The following is a 21,799-nucleotide window of genomic DNA, read 5'->3' as shown; positions in this document are numbered from 1 at the left end:
GCCACTCGGGGGAGCATGAGATCACCATCTTCCACATACTAATACTGAAAGGTTGCTCTGAAATTTTTCTTTCCTTTCTTTACCAGAAAGATTTCTCACGTTGGCGTAACATTAAACAAAGTTACTTGTCAGCAGGAAAATAAACTAAGAATCCAATGAGATTTGTCTTGAGATGCAGTAAATAGTTTCAACTATCAACATTCAGACTAATCTAAAACCTCTAAAGTATTGTTGCAATTTATCAGATCTGAAAGTCCTGTCTCCAAATTATGGAGTGACTGATAAAACTGATGAAAACAATAAAAGATTATCAAACAAGCTACAAACGTTTCTAAATAGATAACCACAAACTCAAAAAAACAAAGTACAAAAAAAACCCTTTTATTTGACCGTAGTTGGTCAGTGCAAAATAATCCATGACATTTACAGCATGAATCCCACCCCTCCCTCCCCAGTTTTCATTCGGCTGCATTTGCGTAAACAGCTGGACGTCTATCACATGGGACAGTCGTAGATGTGGATGGCCCGGTCGTCTCCAGCTGAGATGATCTTGGAGCCGGTGCTGTTGTACTTCACGCTCCACACCTGAAGGCAACACGAGGAAAAATGTTCAGATTCAGAGTTTAATAATGGTGTGTACTAGTAAACAACACATTCAGATTATTGATGTGAGACGCCATCACAACAATAATGGAAAGAGATAGAGGGAGAAATATGCCCCCGATGTGAGTAGGGTTATAATAAAATAAATGTATATTCCACCCAATCCAGCCATAGACACACACAGGAAGGGAAATGTGCATGTACATGTTTTTCTTATGTGTTAGCATATATTCACTAAAGGATCATCCATTTAAATTCCTGGAACTGGATTTGTGGGATACCAGAAATGCTTATTGTTTTATTTTAAATTGACATAACCCAGAGACATTTTCCCCCACACGAAAACCAAAAAGCTGAAAGTTTGAATCTTACAGCAATTAGCATATCCTTGCCCCTTTGTATCACACATGTTAGCTGCAAACAGAGCAGCTGAAGCCCACGCCCAAAGGCAAAAGAAGAACAAAGCTCAAACTGTTAATTGGCTGCAAACCATCCCTGTAGATTTTCTGGTTTTTCAGTTACACAATGATGAGACACAAAAACAATATGGCAGATTCGACTGCCTTTCATCTCCTCTCTAAGGAGCCGCGCTTCTCCTCGGTTAGAGAACAGATCAAACGCCCCACAGCAACCAGAGATCTAATGACAGCTGAGATTATTGGTTTTGCCTGAGCTGTAACGTCAGAGAAGGGTTACGTGAGGTGCTGATCCCTGATATTAGCCGTGTTGATTTCCACGAACACATCAGCACCTACAGCTGGATGGATTTTATTCCACTTTGAATTTGATTATAAACACATTCAGGGAACAGATCCAGTGTCGTCTTTGTCACCTGGTCCTGATGGTCGAAGAAAGTGTTGATACACGCTCTGGAGCTGGCGTCCCAAACCTTCACACTCTTGTCAGACGAGCTGAAAGCAGCAGAGCAGAGAAGACATTTTACTTGTGTTACAGTCAATCTTAGCATCAAACTAACCTGCTGAGTTTGTCTTGGCAACGTGAACTGGAAATTGTGCCTGAGAAACAGCTTCAGTTGGCAAAAGTTTTGAATGACAGTAATGAAATCTTGGGAAAGTAGACAGACAAAAAAACACTTGCACTAAGTGAACAAGGGGCGTTTTGCCACTGTTGTGTTATATGAGCAGTACAAAGCCACAGTAAGTTGCTACCTGTGGATTCAGACATGTCGAGCTTTTCTCTCTCAGTTTCTTCAGCATCAAAAACTTAACTGTAATGTTGCAATGTATTAGCATCAGAAATTCAATCCACTGTAACAGTCAGAGACTTTATATGAGCCTCGGTGTTTCAGCTACTTCAAGGTGTGTTTTCAGTTTGATGCTAAAAATGTTGCCTTACCTTGAGACAAAGTGGGTGTCATCTGGGGAGAAGGCAACATTAAGAACCCAGGATCCATGTCCACTCAGTGTACCAGCCAGGTTGGCATGTTGCCTGCAAAACAAAATTTTTTCCTGTCAAATATTTACCATAGAAACACTGATGCATCCTCTTGTTGCACTCCTTTGTTCTGTGTCTATATATGTTAACAAATATTTATCTTTTTGTGTCTACGTGAAATGTTTGGCAGAAAGTTCAGAATAAATAAAAGTTCATCAGACATCTTATCTAAACAATGTGAAGGAGTAATAGCATGCCGCGAGCTGAACTCACACGTCATATATCTTGATGTAGCCGTCGTCTGAGGCAGTGACCAGGAGCTGGGAGTCTGGGGAGAAGGTGAGGGATCTAATGGGCATGGCGTGTCCTGAGGGGAGAGAGGACATTGAGTCACAGGGTCTTGAGGTGCGGCTGATCTCCGCTTCCCTGCTGAGGTTATTTGGAAGTGAAAAGATCCTAACGCTTGAAGCTATTTTTCATCTTTAACACTAAAACAATAACCAGTTTATGCACAATACACGTATAATGTGTTTATGTTGTACTCATTTCTCAACATTATTTGAATTAAGCAACAATGCAGAACTAAAGAATTTCTCACATGCAAGCGTATGTTCGAGGGAAATTTAAAAGCACTGGATCCATCATGTATTACATAAATAATATATACTAATAACTTCATCTACCTTCCAGTGTGTGGAGTAGCTTTCCTGTGGCGATGTCAAAGATGTTGATGATTCCATCGATAGCTCCGCTGGCCAAATATTTTCCATCAGGACTCTGAAGAGCAAAGCAGTTTAGAACCTATTATAATATTTAATATGATTTCCAAATGTAGATACACAATACAAGTCTTTAAAAACAACCTCTGGACCTGGAGAGAAAGGGTTAGAATTACAATGGGAGAACAAACACAGTTCCAAATGAGTTATTGCAAAGCCAAAGCACTGAGGTCTTAGCCCATAAGAGACTGTGCTGGAGGAGACGCCACCCCGACGACCAAAATGACAATTTATAGTTCCTTACGTAAGCTATACTCAGGATGAATTTCCCTCGAGTGTCCAGTGAAAATTCCTTCTTGCCACTTTCCACACCAAAGATGTTGACCTTGCCGAGATGGCTTCCTGTGGCGATGTATTTAGAGTCTGGGGAGAAGGCAACTGTCCATGCATCAACTAGAGGACAGCAGAAAGACAGAATAGGAGTCATCACGGTATTCTTAGCCAGGACAGTATGGCTCCAATATAAATATTTTTTTTAATCTATGTGAAATGCAAACGTGAGCTTGTCTGACTTTGTGATCAAAACACCAAACCTCTATTCTCCTCTGCTGAGTCGATCTTAGTTGATATTCTATTTCACAAAAACTAAAAAGGAAACAATGGCAGCAGAGACTTCACTTCAGAAGAATCCAAACATAGCAAAGTACAGTAAAAAAAGGTATTTTATCCAATGACCCAGACCAAGCACTGAGTGAAATGGAGTAGCACTAATGGAACAAGACGTGGCATTTACATGAAGAACAGCTCGGTACAAGATACACAATGGTTCTTGAAGGGTGAGAATGAAACAGAAAACAAGCTTGTGCCACAGAGCAGAGCAGACAAGCTGTCAACCCCTGCAGCCTGTGTTAATGCCACACTGGGAGACAGTTTCCTCTGTAGTGGCCTTTCTCCTGCAGCAAGTGCTAGACAGTAAAAAAAATGACAGGAAGAATAAAAGAAGGACTGGTTCTACAGATGAGTTATGTTTACAGGCACCAGTAACTCCCTATAAAGTGAAATTCGTCTAAAAATGTACAAAAGGGCTGCAGAGACTTTCAGATTCTAATATTCAAAACAAAAGATCAATCAAATCAGTAAACGGGGAGAAGATATTGACAAATGACTTTAATAAAGTCCAAAGTGGAATCATCCAACACTCCAAAATCTAAAGATACCCACCTTATTACCACATTAAGAGAAAGAAAAGCATCAAATGTACATATACAAGAAGCTAAAAATCCTCAAATTTTGTTTTAAAAGTGTCTTAACTGACTAATCAATTATTAAAATATGATTTATAGTCTAAACATTTCAAGTTACAAAATAAAACAAATTACACTACAAATGATACATATGAGAAGTAAAAAAAAAACCCACAACTATACAGAGGAGCAAAACTATTTTAATCTCGACTTAGTCTGGAATCATCAAATAGAAAATATTAGTATTTTCTATTTTTGCTCTTTGACGTCAGACATTACAGAGCTAAAAGACTCAGAATTCCTCTACTCATCATACAAACAACACTACAAATGAACACTACAATTAAAACATGTCAATGATCCTCTAAGACCCAGTCTCACCTGGTCCAGCATCCATGGACTTGATCTGCTTTCCAGACTCCAGGTCCCAGAGGCGGATGTGTGCATCAAGGGAGCTGGAGGCAGCGATCGCCCCGTTGTGACTGATGTCCACTGACACCACTCCCAGCTGGTGGCCCTCCAAAGTCCACTGCAGCTCCAGCTTCTCATCCGACCTACGTGACAGGGAAGGATTCTTTGGTCACGTCATGTCAAATCGAGTTTATTTATGAAGTCTGCTTCCAAAGATTTCAGAGAAACTGTGGCATGTTTCTTGAAGGTGTTCCTCTGGTGTTAATCTTGACAGGCTAATTAACACACACACCATACTCCTCAAGAGCTCTGTGTAGGACTTCATTACCTAATGAATAACCAGAATGTTGAGGAGCACTTGCTCTATACTGGAAATTAATACAATAGCACAGGAATACATTCCTTTAAGTCACCTTAATTGTAACCTGTGAGCTGTTTAAACGTCTTATAAAACATTATAATGTAGTTAGGAAAGGTGTGCTTATTAGTGTACCTAATTGTACCTCTCAACAATAACTGGAGTCTGGTGTACTAAAAAACATATTGTGAATAACAATATTAAATAAGTCTTCGTAGGGTAATGTGTAATTATTGTGATTTATTTCACATACAAAAGTAATAGTTAGAATACATTTTAATTGGTAAGGTTTTACAAAAGGTTTTGAGCAGTAGCAATGTAAATTGCAAGGTACTTCCTCACATGAAAACTGAAGCTGAATTTTTGTCAATAAGAAAACAGTTAAGCTGTTTTAACCAGGATTTCCTGATGCAAATTGAAAACAAGCACAAAGTCAAATTACAGAGCTGAAACCTTACAATTAAGAAAATGTTGTCATGCTCTGTGAGTCTTATGAACTGCTCACTCGCTATTGTAACTAAAAACTATGTCATGTTGTTTTAAAACAAAAAATCTTATATCTTATTTTTCTATCCCCTTTCAAAAAAAAAAACATTAAATTAAATTAAGTGTTATTTCAAAAATTCCTAATTTAAACATAATTTAAATAGGGGGTCAGCAGTATATTGTCTTTAGTGTCACCGTCTTAGTACTCACCATTTCCAGACTTTTACCATATCATCGAGTGAGCCAGTGACAATGGTTTCAGAACCATCGGCCTCACTTTTACCCCACGCTGCCGTCCAGATAGCATCATCATGTGCTGACAGGAAACACACACATGTACAGTACATTAAACCACAGTCACGTATGTGCTTACAAGTATGGCAATCTTCTATCTTTTCCTTATTTGGCAACAAATCCCATGAAAACGCCCAAACCAACCAAGTGTACCCCAACACTAATTTTGAACTGAAGGTCCAGTAGATTTTATCACATCAAACTGATCAGAAATAAAACGCAGAGACATAAATATATATATATGTGTATGTGTGTATACTGCAACAGCTGACAGCTTTTAACAAACTTTTCAATGTTACTAAATATAGTTCATTGATTAATACATATTTTGTGTACGTATCTAGTGATTTGTTTTACAACACCAGTACAGTCTGTGTGGGGCTGAGTGAAAACAAAATTCAGTTCATGGTAATGAAGAACCAGACAATAAAAAAATGTAGGTTATTACAAGTGTAATTGTGAAGTAGAAGTACTGGTATAATGAGTTTGGTTCATTACTCACCATGTTCTTGCTTGAAAAGGATGCTGTACTGAAATGAAAACACAAGCTTAAGAGTTAATTTTTTTAATTCACTGAATGTTGAATTAATATATGAGTTAACATCAGTTTGTCACTTACTTGAGTGCTCATTTTTTTGGTCCTGGTACTCAGAAAGCTCAGAAAGTTAAATTACTTATACCTGAAAAGTCACACGATAAAAGTAAGGTTTGATTATTTGTTTAGTTATTTGGTTTAGTTATTTGTTATTAAACGTTTTCCATAATAGAAGACGAGAGTAAATAAATACAATTACAAGAAAAGATATTTAACAAATATTTAGCACACGTATACAGCACGTAATCGCTGAGACCAGCAGTCAGGTCCAAGATGATGAGAACATTTGTCCCATCATCTACTATAAGAAGCTCAAACCACAACAACTGCATCAGCTGGTTTTCTACAGTACTCAGAACCACAGAGTGCAAGTAGTAGAAGTATTTGAGCGTTTCCACTGTTGTTACTTTTACTCCGCTAAATTTATTTGACAGTATTCTTTAAAGTTTAATTTAGTTTAGTTAATAAATGATGTAGTACTAATATTAGTATTAGCTACAAACTATACTGTTACTTGTTGTGGAATACCTTTTTAAACAAGTACTTACTCTTACGCTTACACTTTATTATTTTTATTTTAGTATACTATATTATTTGTAGATCCATAATTAGCGTCTGTTTTTATTTTTATCTGTATTATTCAACTTGACCTTACATAACTTGTTATAAAACAGATTTAGATAAATAAATGTAGCTGTGAGAGCGAACTGAGTGGGATAAAGCTGCTTCTTTTGACTGAGTTAGCTAACATGGTTTGACTGCCATGAAAGAAACGAGGCTACCTCGAACTATATAACTACCACAGTTTCTGGGATAAAGTATCGATTAAAAACATCATGTTATAAAGATTAAGAACCTGTTAAAACACAACTGTGGCTAACTCTGACTAGCAGCGGTGATATAGCAAGTTAGCAGTCTGCAGCCAGTAGCAACTGTTTGCTACAGTTGCAACTAGTTATCGCCCAATGTACCGAACTGAACTGAAAATAAAGTTCAGTTCTTTAAATAAGAATAAAATATACCAACACATACCTTCAAATCAAATTCCAAATTAGATGCTTTATTAAATTTTCAGAGCTCAGGGGTTTACATGTGAGACGCCATGACAACATCTGGCGTAACTTCCGCTCTTCTTCTTCTTCTTCTTCGCTTGATTTAAAGGAGTTGGGGAACAACCTGTGAAGCTCACTGTCGCCACCAGTGGAATGTGGCGGTAAAGCATTTGCAAATCGGCACGAGAAGTGCAAAATGATTATTCAGTGAAATCTATGAGATGGAGACAAAGTATGCAAAGAGCTTGTACACAAGATTTTATTTTGATATGTTTAATGTGCAGCTAAAGCATGGATATGGGACATTACTTTAACTGATTGTGACAGAATACCACGTCTAGATGCAGATAAGAATCCAAGATAAGACCCAAGCTGCACAAATAATAATAGTAATTCCTTAAAGGATTGGCCTCAAATCTGACAATCTGACATTTGCCTAATAATTGTCTTGTTTTATTGCTTGTTTCAGATATTGCCTTTTAAAAGGGGGAAACTGCATTTTAAGGGTGTGAAGACTTATGGCAGCTCCACAGGCATTAATTACCTCATTTAATACATCCAATAGGCCAGGAAATGATCTCTGACTTTACATGAACTCTCAGGATGGCACAGAACTGCTTTCTGCACTGACATAAAACCATTCACTGTAAAGGAAAGCGAACTCAGTACGGTGCAGGGAGGAAAGCAAAGTCTGAAGAGTAAGCAGAAAAATATCCTGACATTTTGACAGTCGCCTCAGCTGCAGTCTGAGCTCCACGGTCTCAAAACCAATTGTCAAGATAAAGTTTCAAGGGAAGCAGGGTTAAGAAAATACAGCCAGTGTGTTTTAAATAACTCCTGAAGAAAAGCTGAAATGGGATCACTGTGAATCTCCTGACAGCTCAGGAGGACGAGTGATGTCCTATTTAAAACAGCGAGAGATGGATTGATGTTTTTAGTGCTGATTTGTGATGAGATTCAATATCTGACCAAGAGGTTCAGTTGAAAAAGCCACCACTGGACACCAAAACCCACAATTCATCTCAATGAACAATAAATTAAAACTATCTATGGGGTTAGTTGTTGAGACAGAGTCAAAGGAATGATGATAATATTAAACAACTGATAAATAGTTTATAACACACTTGATTTAACAGTACTGAATGACTTTATGTTCTTCCACTCTAAGAGTAAATGAGCATTTAGCAAATGGTTTCCAACACAGGTTAACTTTTAATCCACCTTGTTTATTCAAATATATAATAAATACATTTACACATACATATACAAACAAGCTACTTTAGAATAGAAGTGTAAAACACCTAGATTTAAACACAGAAAATATAAATATCTGACATCATCAGGTAAGATTGTGTGTTGATGTTCAGCATATTAAACATTAAGATTCATCAACAGTAAATGAGGATAGATGACAAGAAAAAGAAACGGTGCCAAAGTGGTGTGTTATGTGATTATCATGTATTTTTACATTTCTATTTTTGTTGGAAGAGCAGAGAGGGATGTTTCATCTGATCTCAGATGTTTATTTATTTTATTCTGGGGTGAAAACGTTTCCTTTCTCAAGTTCACCAGCACTGAGCCTGTTGTATTTCATTATTTTGTTATGTTTGCCATTAATATATTGTGATGTTGGTAATATCATCAGTGATATCATTTTATTAGGTTTAATATACAGTCGCAAGAAAAACTATGTGAACCTTTTGGAATTTCATGGTTCTCTGCGTTAACTTGTCATAAAATGTGATCTGATCTGCAGACCATAAAAACGTCATAGCGATATAAGTATGAATAAGTATGTGAAAACCAAACCAAACCAAACCAAACCATGATGTTTTCTCCACCATCCTTTACAGTTGGGATGATGTTTTCATTTTGTAGTGTTGTGTGTTCTTTCCTAATAGTTCAATATAGTTTGCTACAAAAGTTGAAGTGTTTTTTGTCAGTCAAAGTAGCTCTAGTACACATCTACAAACTAAGTTTTTTAACTTATGTATGTATGTCTGTAATTAGGTTTTTTGAAGTCTAGCACCATGAAGTTTTTATGGTTGTTCTCAATTCTCATTTCTTTAGGCACATTATATTTATTAATAGTCTTGAGTTAGATCAGATCACATGTTATGACAACTTAATGCAGAAAACCATGAAAGTCTACAAGGTTCACACACTTTTTCTTGCCATTATACTGTGGCTGACTCGAGGCAGTACAGTTTAAAACATTCGAGGTCACCGGAGGTCACCTCACCTGTTGTCTGCAGCTTTACAGGAACAATTTCCCAAACTAAGAAAGGTTAAAAATCCTAAACAGTCAACACATGACATGTTAATATGGATTAATTTATAATTAAAATATCATGATGCGATACAGACATAATACATAACAAACCGTAAGATGAATCATTATTGGTACAATAAACTGTTTGATCCATGTTTGTGGATCAGGGCTATTAGTGTAATATTTCCTTCTGACGCAGCAAAAACCTACAGGAATACTCTAACACAAAGATTTAAAGAAGGAAAAAGCCCAAAATGCACACATAACAGACAGACACGGCTTTGTTAATGTCTGATAGAACGCTGATGATTGGTTATTGGTGTTATAAACCATTAATGGGATCTGTGTTAGAGGTAAGGGGTTGGTGTGATACCAAAGAGAGTAAAAGCAGCCCATAAAACTATACCTATATATTAATATCAACCTTATTTTTTAAATGATCTTGCCAAAAGATGTCAGTGATTATGTAAGCTATCATCCACATTGAAATCAAAGATGACCATTCACACAAAGAGAAACTCTATAAATACACTTTAAAGAATGAGTTAGTCTTAGTTGTGCTCCACAGAAATCAGACACGTCAGTCTTGAGCTACTGTATTACGGGGCACAGCTTTGAGTGGGAGGGACCTTCTCTGACTCTCATTAAAGACAGTAGCTATAAAAGAGCTAAAGATGACACGGCAGCCAGCGCACTGAGACACGCAGACGAGGGAGCAGCAGGGGCTGAGTGAGTGAAGACAAAAGAAATAAATAAGAGAAAGCCAGAGAAACACTTGGGTGGTAACAGTGTGAAGGAGAGGCTGAGCACAGGGAAGCAGGAGCAGGGTGGGAAAGAGTCAAAGAGAGACATCAGAGCGTGGAACAGGTTCTTTCTGCAGCCCTCGCACTCAGCCTCAGCAGACATGCCTAACTTTGCCGGGACCTGGAAGATGAAGAAGAGCGAGAATTTTGATGAACTTCTCAAAGCCCTGGGTAAGCCCTGTGTCCTGTCTCTCTCTCCTGTCTCCCCTCCACAACCAGCTCTACATCCCTGCATGGGGCTGGCTATCCATCATGTCCATGTAGAAAAAGCCTTTTCTTGTGCTTTGGGAATGGCATGCCTGACTTCCAACAACATCGTATTGTGTGAAAAGAAAACTCCTTGGCAAAAGGAGGCAGAGATCTGCGGGGAGATGCTGCTGGAGGGAAATCCCTCGTCTTTACAGGAGATATGAAACACTGGATGCTGAATTCCAGCCCAAACAAACGTGGTATTGTTGCATGAATAGGGGAGGGGGGCACAACATTATTCATGTTAAGCATTTAAGTAGGGCATGAATTAGCAATGCCAGGGGGGTCTCTGCAGCCCAGTGCTGCTCTCTTGTGTCCTATCTTTTTTCTTTCTTTTTCACCCTTCTTGATTTTAACTGATGATTGTGATGGTTTGGACTTGGACCAGTTTATCTGGGTCGTTCAATTGTGTTGCAGCGTTTCGTCACGTCGGGGCTGCTGAAGCAGACCGGGCACAGCGAAAGGCTGACTGTCTTTAGAATAATGTGGAAATCTTTAGGGAGAAATCCCACTGTGAGAACAGGGAGCGGCTTCAACAACTTCTCCAGGAAGCGTTGACGCCGAGCTGGATTACGATTAGAACTTTTAGACGTGAATGGTTCCTGTTATTTGGCACAAACAGGGCAAGTAAAGTTCAAAAAGGATCAGTTATGTATCTTAAAACAACTAAATATTTAGATATTTGTTCATCAGTGCAATCAACAGCACAAATTTAACAGCACATCTTCAACATCTGAATTCTGATTCTGCTTTAAAGCTGCAAATTAGTGAGTGAGATGTTTTGTGATGATCCTGGGCATCAGATTTTATTTTGATCAGTTTGAATTACACTGTACTGCAGCTGTACATTAAGCGGGAAAGGTATACAGCTTAATGTTTGCTAAAAACTGAAAGCTGTGAAAGTCATAAAGTGTTGGGAGAGTGTAATGGTTTTGATGGTTTTCTAAGAAAAGTTCTCAAAGAGGAAACACGTGCGTTCTCACTGCCAAAGACCAATTTAGATTCATTAAGTGAAAGCTGTGAAAACGAATCCAACATCACTCCACAACTGGCCCTGGGAGGTTCATGAGGCAATCTTCACTTCTGATCATTTCATTGCTCCAAGGAGGAATTAGTCACCCTCTGCGTTTAGCGCCTCGTCCGTTCATGAGCACATTAACCACATCTGCCGGAGCAGATCACTCGTTTGCTCTTACATAAGGTGCTCGGCCAACGGAGAGCTGAGATGGGCGACTAATGTGAATTCCAGTGCTGCATGGCCGCCACTTTCCATCAACATCTTTATAATTATCTGTTGACTTTAATGTTTCTGTACAGTGGGAAGGGATCGGTATATTCAGGGAGCAGATCACAGAGGAAAACGCTGAGTGAACAGAGCTGGAACAGTTGATCAGACTCACAGTTGGCTGATTGAGAGCAGCAACGTGTGTCTGCATTTGTTCAAAGAATGTTAAAATACTCTTTCACCACTGAACCAACTTAATTTTAAGACATTGTTTAGTTTAAATTGAAGAATCTTGATCAGCAGAAACAGTTAAAATATATATTTCCTTGTCTTGGGTTTCTGTAAGACAACGTGCTCCACAGTATTTGTGGTTTGTAATATTCCTAATATAAAAAACAAAGATCACTGTCCTTTACACACAAAAATCTAAATCAAATGCCAGTATTTCATGAACAAAGACAGATTGCTGGGCTCACTCGTGCTCATACATATTTAACGCTGTAAAAACACAGATCATGGGTGGGGTCGTGTGTTAGCTGTCAAATTAATAGGGTTTTATGCCCTGGTGGTGCTGGAGGAAAACCACAAAGGCTAAAGGTGAGGTGGATTTGTTTCGAACTGATTTCCTGGCAAAATTAAATACAAACAAATAAACTTTCTACACGTTAAATAATTTCAGCTGGTTGGAGAGGGAAGTGAAGTAAAAGACACAGGACCCTTTGGCAGCACATAAAACCAGATGGCCTTGCAGAGTCAAACAGGGCATGCCAAAGTGGAGTCACGAGCATGTGCAATGTCTCGCTCAGAATCCCCACAAGCTTCACACAAAAGGAGTTAGACACCATTGATGCACTCTGACATCCTCAAGCGCCCTGTTTCTCCTGGATGTGGCTGAATAATCCGTCTCAAAGATTTGTCTTTGTAAAACCGTCTTACACAGATTCCTCTTAGTTTACAGAACGTTTATTCACTTATTTACTTTTACTCTGACACATCCACATATTTACGATTCTTAAAATTTAAGCTTCACATTCAAACACACGCTGCAACATGAGGAGATGTGCAGCCGGGATGTGGCTCTATATTTAAAATCCTGTGTCTGATCAGATGTGGCGCGACAGCCCGGAGAGGTCGGAGTCTGGGTGGGGTCGAGCGTCAGGCAGACAAGAGAAAGACAACAGAACACAGTGGAGGTTGTTTTGCTGCAAATTCTACAGCCCATCTCCAGCTCTGTCCCCTTTTTCAGCTCATCTCTGCTTTTAGACACAAAATAAAAGAGTCATATTCCCAATGACAGGGCATCAACACAACATCTCAGCTTGTCAGTATTGTACTTCTTCCTTTTTTTCAGCAAAGCAGTGAATCCACCCGCTAATTCTTCCCTTTGACCATTGTTTCTGCCTCTTGTTGCCTTGTACCTGGTCAGGAGTGAACGCCATGCTGAGGAAGGTGGCTGTGGCAGCAGCCTCCAACCCCCACGTGGAGATCCGTCAGGACGGTGAGCAGTTCTACATCAAAACGTCCACGAGCGTGCGCACCACCGAGATCAACTTCCACATCGGTGAAGAGTTTGATGAGGAGACAGTGGATGGACGAAAGTGCAAGGTAGAGTATTGAAAAATTAGAATTTTAAAATGTGGCACACTCATACTCCACTGGTTATTGATTTTAGTGTAACATGGGAAGCATTTCCATCAGTCCATGATGAAGGAACACTACTTTAAATCTTTACACCTTCTTCATTCTCTTTGTGTGTTTTATTCAAGGTCTTCATCGTTCTACGTGTTGTTGTTGTTGTTAAAGGTTTTACTGAAAAATGAACAGCTCCTTACAACCTCATCTACTGGTATCATCCTCATGTCTGTGCATTTGGATTAAAAGCAGGTCGAGCTGGGATGATGAGAGTTTCTCTCTGAACCTCTTCAGGCCCTGAGGGGAAGTCCTCACACCGTGGTTCTCAGTTGGAGCTTTATATTGTACTCTACTATATCTGAATACTGAGAAACTAACTTATTCATTTGAGTCTCCTCTTATATAAATTTTACCTTAGTGGCCCTCTCCTGATGATAAATTAGTTTTTACCATCATCATAATATCAGTAATTTTTCACATATTAGTCTAATGTTAAAATAAAATCCACTCCTCAAACACTTCCAAGTGATGCAGACGCTGTTGAAAATAAGTCCTTAGTTCACTCAGCAGTCGCATTGCACCTACACAATGAGGGAAGTCAGAGCTGCAAAGCTGAAGAATTTAGAGACGAGATATCGTGGCGCAGACACAATGAGTCACTTTAGGTAACAGGAATCTTGTATTAATGTTGCACAAGCTGACATCTGTTTATCGGCCTCTGCTAAGCAACTAATCTGAGCTGGAGAGAAACAACGCTGACATGTAATCCAGTGTCCTGCATGTCCGAAACACGCCATACATTAAGGTTAAGTGACTGAAAAATGGCATGCCTAATGTTAAATCATGTTTATAATAACTTGAAAACAATGGGATTCAGTGGTTCAGCAGCTTCCTTAAAGCAACCTTAAAGCTGATAATATGTCAGTGTTGTGTTTGCAGCTTGTTCCCACTTCCCTCAAAATGGCCAAAAAGTGGTGCATTTTTCCAAAAATGTTCTTTTTTCCTTTGTGGAAATTCTTCAGCTGGAGTATTCAGTGTCAGAAAGACAGCTTTGAACCAGGATGACCCAGGACAGTCTATGAAATGAGAATGCCTTCTTACACATTCACAGGCACAAATAACAACCATGAAGCGTGAGATAAGTGAGAGCTGTTCTGCAGCATATTCCTCCATCTGTACGTACACATTTTTCATAAAGAGCAGACTGCAGTGGCTCTATTCTGACGAGGGTTGCATAACAGATCCAGTCTGGGGAGTTGTTGACGGTCACAGTTAAACTTGTCTCTCCACTGGATAAATCTGGGACTTTATGGATACGATATCATTTTACAATTTCACAGCTGGAGGACTGAAGTGTTGCTAGAAAAGATTTTCTCTGCAGATAAATATTGTCTGATGAATCACAAACTGTAACTAATTATTATTATTATTATAACTCTTCAAGACTCACAACATCAGAACTGAGTGATGAACCAGATTGACCAGATAGTAGAATCTATTTTCTCACTTTGCCGCACAGACTCTTTACTGTCTCACTAAATGTGCACTCACATTCAAACCAACATCACGGTACTAAGATAAAAAACATCCATCAGGTGAATGCTCCAGGTCGTCAACTGTCCTCTAAATCAAATGACAGCTGCTGATCTGAAGACACAAACACTCTCAACTATCTTGGACAAACCACCAGTTTGGTCTGATGGTTAGAGGAAGCAGTTTCATTTATGCTTGTGGGGAATAAATATTGCACATGGAAAGGAAAAAATGTGCAATAGTATGCAAGATGGAAGAATATATTTTCTGGAAACCACAAATCCATTCTGGGCATGTGCAGTACATCATTTACTTTGGGTTTGATCCACATCTATCTGTATTTTTTCTCATCTCTACCTACACTTTGTAGTCAGGGAGTGCAGACATGACCTATTTTGGATCCCAGGAGACAGCACGACTGCTTCTGTCTGTGCCCTGGAGCATGCTGGGCACTGGGCAGAGCTAGACGGCTCTCACTGTGGCTGTTTCACCACATGCAGCCTCTCTGCTGGTCGAGTTGTCATTGCACATTTGCCGTGTTTATTTATTTGGGTTTGAGCATCATCATCACAGCACTAACCAGTAGAAATAAAATATTACTTTCATTACTTGGACTAAAAGGAAAAAACTGAGTGGGATGTTTACATCCACTGTCGAAAGGTGTTGGAGACCATGTGATTTGTGTTTCTGGCCACCTGATGCATTAAGTCCTATCATTCTCTTTGGTTCCCAAAAAGTCGTGCAGGACGTATGAAGCTCTTAGTTTACTAAATGCTCCACCATGTTAACCAGCTAGTTGCTAACTTTGAGTTTTGACTGTTAGAGTGACGAGACATTGTTGTATGATGTAGTATGAAGAGTTATTTACATACAAATGAAGACAATCAGGCAGTGGCTCTCAGCAACAAGCACATTTTGCACTTGTGTTGCAATCATACGCAAGTCTTGGGCTGAAACCTGCAGGAGGCAGCGCCCACTGATGCTGGCACATGTGCCGGAGGGGCAAGGGAAGTGATTCGGGGTGTTAGCAAAGTCTCAGGTGGAACGGCTGGCTAGAGAGCCCTTGGTTAGTTTTGGCTGAGTCCAGCTGCCCCTGTGGTTAAAAGGATTACATGCTGAGCTGTGCCTGGCGAAGAGCAGAGGGCTGATTAACGCTGCCACAAGGTTAAAAAGCTTCGGTTAATCTGTGGAGCACAGTGGGATCAGATCAGCCTCTCTTCTCACTTCCAAGAGGAGAAAGTGATAAGGTCTCATCTCTGTCAGTCACAGACGGATGAAACAGACACCAGGCAGCTTTGGTGCACAGTGGAAGTCATAATGTATGTATGTAAGAAGGTGCAGACTGACTGGTGTTTTAGCTAAATTAAGCTGATTTGATGAAGATCAACTTTCCTTCACCGCTTGTATCTTAAGTGGAGGCTGCAGCAAAACCCACGGAGAGTGGGAAAAGGGATGAGCAAACGCTGACAAGGGAGATCAAACATGGGAAGAGGTGAATCCAAGAGAGAGCTGAGTGTGGCATTTTGGACTCTGAAAGAAAGAAATGTTGGAAAATCCATGAGAAAACCAAACAGGAAATGAGATGTTTCAAATCGTTGTTTGTGTCCGATAAGCAGCAAAAATGTTAAAATCTCTAACGAGCAACGAAAGCAACGAAAATCAAACAAAGCTGCAGATTAAACAGAACATGGTAAAACAAACAACTGGCAGGATGAGTTTGTCTTGGTCTCAGATATGTGTTATTTGGAAGAGAGAGTGTGAATATGTATGAACACGTCAGTGCGTTTAAGTGCAGGAGACAGAATGAGAGAGGCTGAAATGGAGCCGTAGCTAATCGACTGTCTGGGTTCTGGATTTATTAGAAAAAAAAATCTGAAGGAGCTGTAGAAAAGCCCTGCTGTTGTTCTGCTGGCAAAGTCTGCGGATGGCAGCCTGCAGGGATCCATGATGACTTTCCTCACCTTTGATATGGTGATTAACATTTGCTGCTGCTCCAACACCAAGCAGTGGTGCTTTTATTTTTTTTTAAATGCACACTTGTACTAATCATAAAACACATTTTCTATGAGCAACACTACAAACAAATATACAAATATATTACCAATGCTGAATTAAAAAAAAAAAACGTTAGAGGTTTTGTCCAAATGAGTTCTCTTGAATTCAAATGTTGTGCATTAGCTTTATGAAGCGATGGCAGCTTTGATCAGTTCCAGGCTCTGGAGCAGGATCACAACTTAAGATAATATGTTGAAGAAGAAAATGCATCTGGCTTCATTAAAGAAAAAGTCATTTCATCTCTGTGGGAAAATATAATCAGAGTCCCACAGCAGGATTTATGACTCTATATGAAAACTCTAAAATAGACATTAAAGTAACAATTCAAACTTTTGGTAAATAGATTTTACAAACTATAAAACAAAGTCTTACACTGTTATAATTTCTTGTTTTTTTGTTAAAAGGTGATCATTCTATTAATGTTTATTATTGAGGACATGCTGATTTTAGCCTGTTTATTTATGCAAGTAGAGAAAAAACATTCAATACAAAATGACTCCATCAGGGAACTGGTTTGCATGTTTCTGACTAAACTGGCCTTCAGCCTAACATGGGTCGATGATTTTGGTTTCCAATGTCTTATATCATTTTGTTTTACAATTTATGATGTTCAACTGACCCAAAGCTGACAAAAGTGCTAAATCCTATCCATTAGCCCAAATTAGTACATCAGGGTTACCTGGGCCCTGACCTCTTATGAATTTATAACTCTCTCAGACCGACTCAGAGTCGACTACCTGAGGGGAAATTAATCCTGAAATCAGCGTCTCAGTCTAATCCCGTTGATGTCATTTGAAATATTATTGAAGCGAATTAGCAGATAGGGACTAAGAGGATTGAACTTTTGTCTCAGGCTGCCATAGACAGATTTATATTACATGATTTATAATATGATCTTGTTTTGCTCATTGAGGTTTGACACAGCTATTAAGGAAGTGAAATAACAATTTATAAAATATGTCGATGTTTATGGTCGTTACATTTCATTTCAAAACTAAAGACATGAACGTGCTGTTTGAACTCCAAGCAAACTCCAAGAAGGCTTCGATGTGTTGTGCGCTGAGCAGAAGTTTCCATTTAGCCACTGATCTGTGGAGATCAGCTGTGATGGTTGTTGTATTATCAGGCAGAGACAAAATAAAACTGAAAAACGTGAAGGGGAATCTATAACATCCAGTCTTCCTATATGTTCCTGTCCCTGCAGAGCCTCGCCACCTGGGAGTCAGAGAACAAGATCCATTGTCAGCAGACTCTGGTGGATGGTAACGGCCCCAAAACCTACTGGACCCGGGAGCTGAACGGCGATGAGCTCATCCTGGTGAGGGCACAGCAATGACTCATCCCCTTGTTGAAATCCTCTTAATAGATTAGAAAAGAAATGAGACTCGTTAGAAAGCTAACAGACTAAAAAAGATATAAATATATAGAGAATAAGAGGAGGCTCGGAAGACGTCAGATGCATTAGGATGTAGCTAGTGAGCCCTGTTTGAGGAATGGTTAATAAAACGAGGCAGGGAGTGTATGAAGTCACCCTTGAGATTCATCCATAAAGGAAATGAGAGAGGCTGTTTCCCAAGGAGCCGAGGTTTCATCCACCCCGCAGAGAGATGTGAAAGGAGAACAAGAGGAGCTGCTACGCTTACATTGCAGTAATACCCCCTGTATTTACCCAGATTAATATGGGCAGGAGTCAATGGGTTTAAAGCCCCATGAGCAATGTGCAGGGGAGCAGTTCAAGACAAACGGACCGGATGAACTGTTCTCAGGGATTCAACAGCTCTCCCCTCTCAACGTTCAACACTCCCACGCTCTGCTTTGTTGCTCCGCGAGAACTTCTAAGACGAATGTCCAAGAGGCAAAAGCTTGAAACAACACTGGAGCAGGTTTAGATAGTGGAAAAAAAAAATCTTCACAGGATGTTTGCAAAGCTTTATATTACAAACCACAAGCTAGTGCTGAAACAGCTTTAATCGTATCTTCAGTGCTTAATTAGTATCTCAGTATTCCACTCGAAGCTCCTCACTGTTTAGGCCGGAAGGCAGAGCGTTTAAAATCCTTCCCAGTGTTGTGCTGATAAAAGCAGAAGGTGTTACATCGCCTGACCCTCTGGTGACGCTTTGGCCCAGTCGCCCTGGAGCGTGCACTTATGGAGATTGATCTGTCCGAGCTGTGACAGCTGTGTGGTTCTCTGCTCTTCTCACCTCAGTCCTCTCTGCTCTCACACCATCATCCAACAGTGTTCACACAGCAGCTCACAGAGACTCTATTTAGATTTTTTTTAAATAAGCCTCAACAGCTAAAACTTGCACAGAGCCACATTCGTCCATCCTATTACACATACTGAAGATACGCATGTGTGAAATCGTCTCTCGATTCATACAGTGTGTAAGTAAGTAAGTAAGTCACCATTCACCTGAGACAGCTGACCTAGTTTTGGTGAAACAGCAGCTTTAGATTCAGAGATAGACAGTCCTTGTTCTGTGTTAAAACAGGTCAGTGGTCAGTGCTGACAAACAGATTGATCAGTCTGAATTTAACAAACCAAGTGGGTCACAAGGAGCACAAGTCCTGCCTTTAGTGTCTAATTCAGTGGCAGGTTAAAATCTGTTTTGTCATCTTATAAATAACATTTTTGAAGGGGGCACTAACTACTTGTATTAATTTGGCATGGAGGATATGCATATAATGACTGTTGCACTGTTCCCTGCTCCTTGGTAATTGTCTATTGTCCTCACTGTAAATATAAAATACTGTTGGATGATTTAAAAAAAAGAAATCATAAGTCCTCTTTGCACTCAGACAACCTCTTTCTTTTCACATAAGCAACTGGAAAAGCCAAAACAAACACTGTCGGACGCCGAATCACACCCATCTGCTCGAGATTCAAAGGAGTACTAGAGATCATAAAGGCTCTAATTGTCTGTGGCAGTCCGTGCTCTAAGTGGGACACATTTCCATATCATTTGCATGATCCATTTAATTGGTTTAATCTGAAAACACTTTAAAGGGCAATACTGTGAAAATGTTCCGCAGCTATGTCGGCCTGGAATAAAATCAGAAGATAATGGCATCAGAAGTTTGGACTGGACTGAGCAGTTTCTTTAGGTTTCATCATCAATAGTTCGCAGTGTGACCTGGATTGTTGCCCATAATTTAGTTGGTCTGATGTCTGACACATTCATCATTGATTGACATTTATATAACAATACCATAACAATCTTGAAACAAGTCGTGCACAGTCTACCACAATATCTGTGATCTCCCAAATCTGTGATTGTTGGGATGTGCTGTCTTCAGAGACCAAAAGATCAGATGAGTACTTTAGTTAAGGCCTAGGAACCTTGATTCCATGGGTGTGAAAGTAAAATAGGTAAATGTGAAGATGTTTGAAAATTTCAAAATGTCTTTGACTGATTCTCTGTTTCCTCCAGACGTTTGGAGCTGATGACGTGGTGTGCACGCGGATTTACGTTCGAGAATGAAGCTCTGCATCCTTGTCTGGACAAAGCAGGACCACAGCAGCACACTGTCATGCTAACGTGTTAACACATTTGTTAAGTATCCTGAATCTCTCAGCATCCGTCTGCATAGTCTCCACATACAATAGCAACGTCTGTGTAATCTGGTTATTTGTAGTGAATATTGTGTCTGCAGGACAGTAGCTGGATCTCTCAATCTTCATATCTGCAACTCAAGTGTTTACGTAGGATTTCGTCGTGGTTTGCATTGAATGAGTATTGATTAAGTGTGTTCAATTACAGCAAACAATAAAACAATGGAACAAACATTATCAAAGCCTCTTTCCTGCTAAAATGCATTTCATTCGATGTATCACTGTAGAGTTTTGTTGTGAAACATCGAGTTATTCCAGTCGAGATGATTTTTGGATCATTTGAAACTTTATTTGTCCTTCTTTGTTTTTTTGGTGCACTATTTTTGGCTGTAATTCTGGTTTACAATAATGCCACAGACAGTCTCATCTCATCCTTCTGCAGGGTGCATTAGCATTACACACATGCTAATATGCAGGTGTTCGAGCAGGGGAAACCTCCCATCAACACATTGCTTTAGATCACTACTTAGGATTAAATCTACTTAACACACATATTTTTAGCCATTCTGACTCCACCAGCCTTGAAATAGTGTAGGATGCTCTATACTCAAACTTGTGCAATCATGTTTTGGAGTAAACTCAACTCCCATCTTGTGATGATCTTAGACAAACTTCTTAAAAACAGCAAACTGCCCCTTTAAAGAGCCGTAGCCTGCACATCCCATCGTGCTGCAGCCTCCCTCTTCCTGCTGCTGGCTGTCACTCGTTCTGCTTGATCTCAGACACTCCCAAGAGAACTGTCTTTGTGTCTGAAAGACTGAGACGACAAAATGATGCCAGACAGACGGCAGCTGATACATTCGAAAGCCTCCAAGCTTGGACTCGAAGCTTCAGCGTCACAGCTGCATATTTACATGAATCAATTTTTAATGGAAACGATTAATGAAATTGAAAAAGTGCAAAGTGCTACGACAGTGTTAAAACATGTGACACATCTGGATTCAGTGATATTATACCTGGATCATCATTAGGAAAGTGGGATGATGTACTGTGGAGAGGCCCTGAGTTCGACATTAAAGCTTTGATGTTTAAGATGGAAACCATATGTGAAAATATTATAAATCAGTTTCTCTTGATCTGTAATTTGTTTGCAATATGATTTGCTCGTCCAACTTGGTCTGATCAGTGTCACATCCAAGTCATTTTTCATACTCAGTCCAGCAGTTGTGTGCTCCTGCCTTAAAGCTGCAGTACGTAACCTTTTTATACTATTCTCTAAATCGATATTCGCTTCAAAACCCCAGAAGTTCAGACTCATGA

At 39.6% G+C, this 21,799-nt stretch overlaps 2 protein-coding genes across 2 annotated transcripts; one reads left to right on the top strand and one right to left on the bottom strand.

Annotated features, from left to right (window-relative positions):
* Window positions 1-430: 430 nt before the first annotated feature.
* wdr61 (WD repeat domain 61) lies at window positions 431-7,243 on the bottom strand. The gene is made up of 11 exons (XM_026364621.1): window positions 7,138-7,243; window positions 6,130-6,190; window positions 6,013-6,040; window positions 5,427-5,532; window positions 4,343-4,515; window positions 3,022-3,170; window positions 2,682-2,775; window positions 2,272-2,365; window positions 1,960-2,052; window positions 1,436-1,514; window positions 431-585 (listed from the first exon to the last, which is right to left on the bottom strand). Exons 2-11 carry the CDS (start codon window positions 6,139-6,141, stop codon window positions 496-498), a joined length of 918 nt encoding a protein of 305 aa, XP_026220406.1. The 5' UTR covers window positions 6,142-6,190; window positions 7,138-7,243; the 3' UTR covers window positions 431-495.
* A 2,888-nt stretch (window positions 7,244-10,131) lies between these two features.
* Window positions 10,132-20,711, top strand: crabp1a (cellular retinoic acid binding protein 1a). Its single transcript, XM_026365955.1, has 4 exons — window positions 10,132-10,403; window positions 13,133-13,311; window positions 18,131-18,244; window positions 20,358-20,711. Exons 1-4 carry the CDS (start codon window positions 10,334-10,336, stop codon window positions 20,406-20,408), a joined length of 414 nt encoding a protein of 137 aa, XP_026221740.1. The 5' UTR covers window positions 10,132-10,333; the 3' UTR covers window positions 20,409-20,711.
* The last annotated feature ends 1,088 nt before the right edge of the window (window positions 20,712-21,799 follow it).

Source organism: Anabas testudineus, chromosome 6, assembly GCF_900324465.2.
Source record: "Anabas testudineus chromosome 6, fAnaTes1.2, whole genome shotgun sequence".
Classification (NCBI taxonomy): Eukaryota; Metazoa; Chordata; class Actinopteri; order Anabantiformes; family Anabantidae; genus Anabas; species Anabas testudineus.
This window is presented reverse-complemented; position numbering and strand designations above follow the sequence as displayed.

Coding starts and splice junctions, on each gene's coding strand:
- crabp1a (XM_026365955.1), top strand. CDS start 10,334: ATGCCTAACTTTGCCGGGACCTGGAAGATGAAGAAGAGCGAGAATTTT. Junction 10,404..13,132: donor TGAACTTCTCAAAGCCCTGG/GTAAGCCCTGTG, acceptor GTACCTGGTCAG/GAGTGAACGCCATGCTGAGG. Junction 13,312..18,130: donor TGGATGGACGAAAGTGCAAG/GTAGAGTATTGA, acceptor CTGTCCCTGCAG/AGCCTCGCCACCTGGGAGTC.
- wdr61 (XM_026364621.1), bottom strand. Junction 5,533..6,012: donor CCTTTTCAAGCAAGAACATG/GTGAGTAATGAA, acceptor GTTTCCTGTCAG/CACATGATGATGCTATCTGG. Junction 2,776..3,021: donor TCATCCTGAGTATAGCTTAC/GTAAGGAACTAT, acceptor TTTGCTCTTCAG/AGTCCTGATGGAAAATATTT.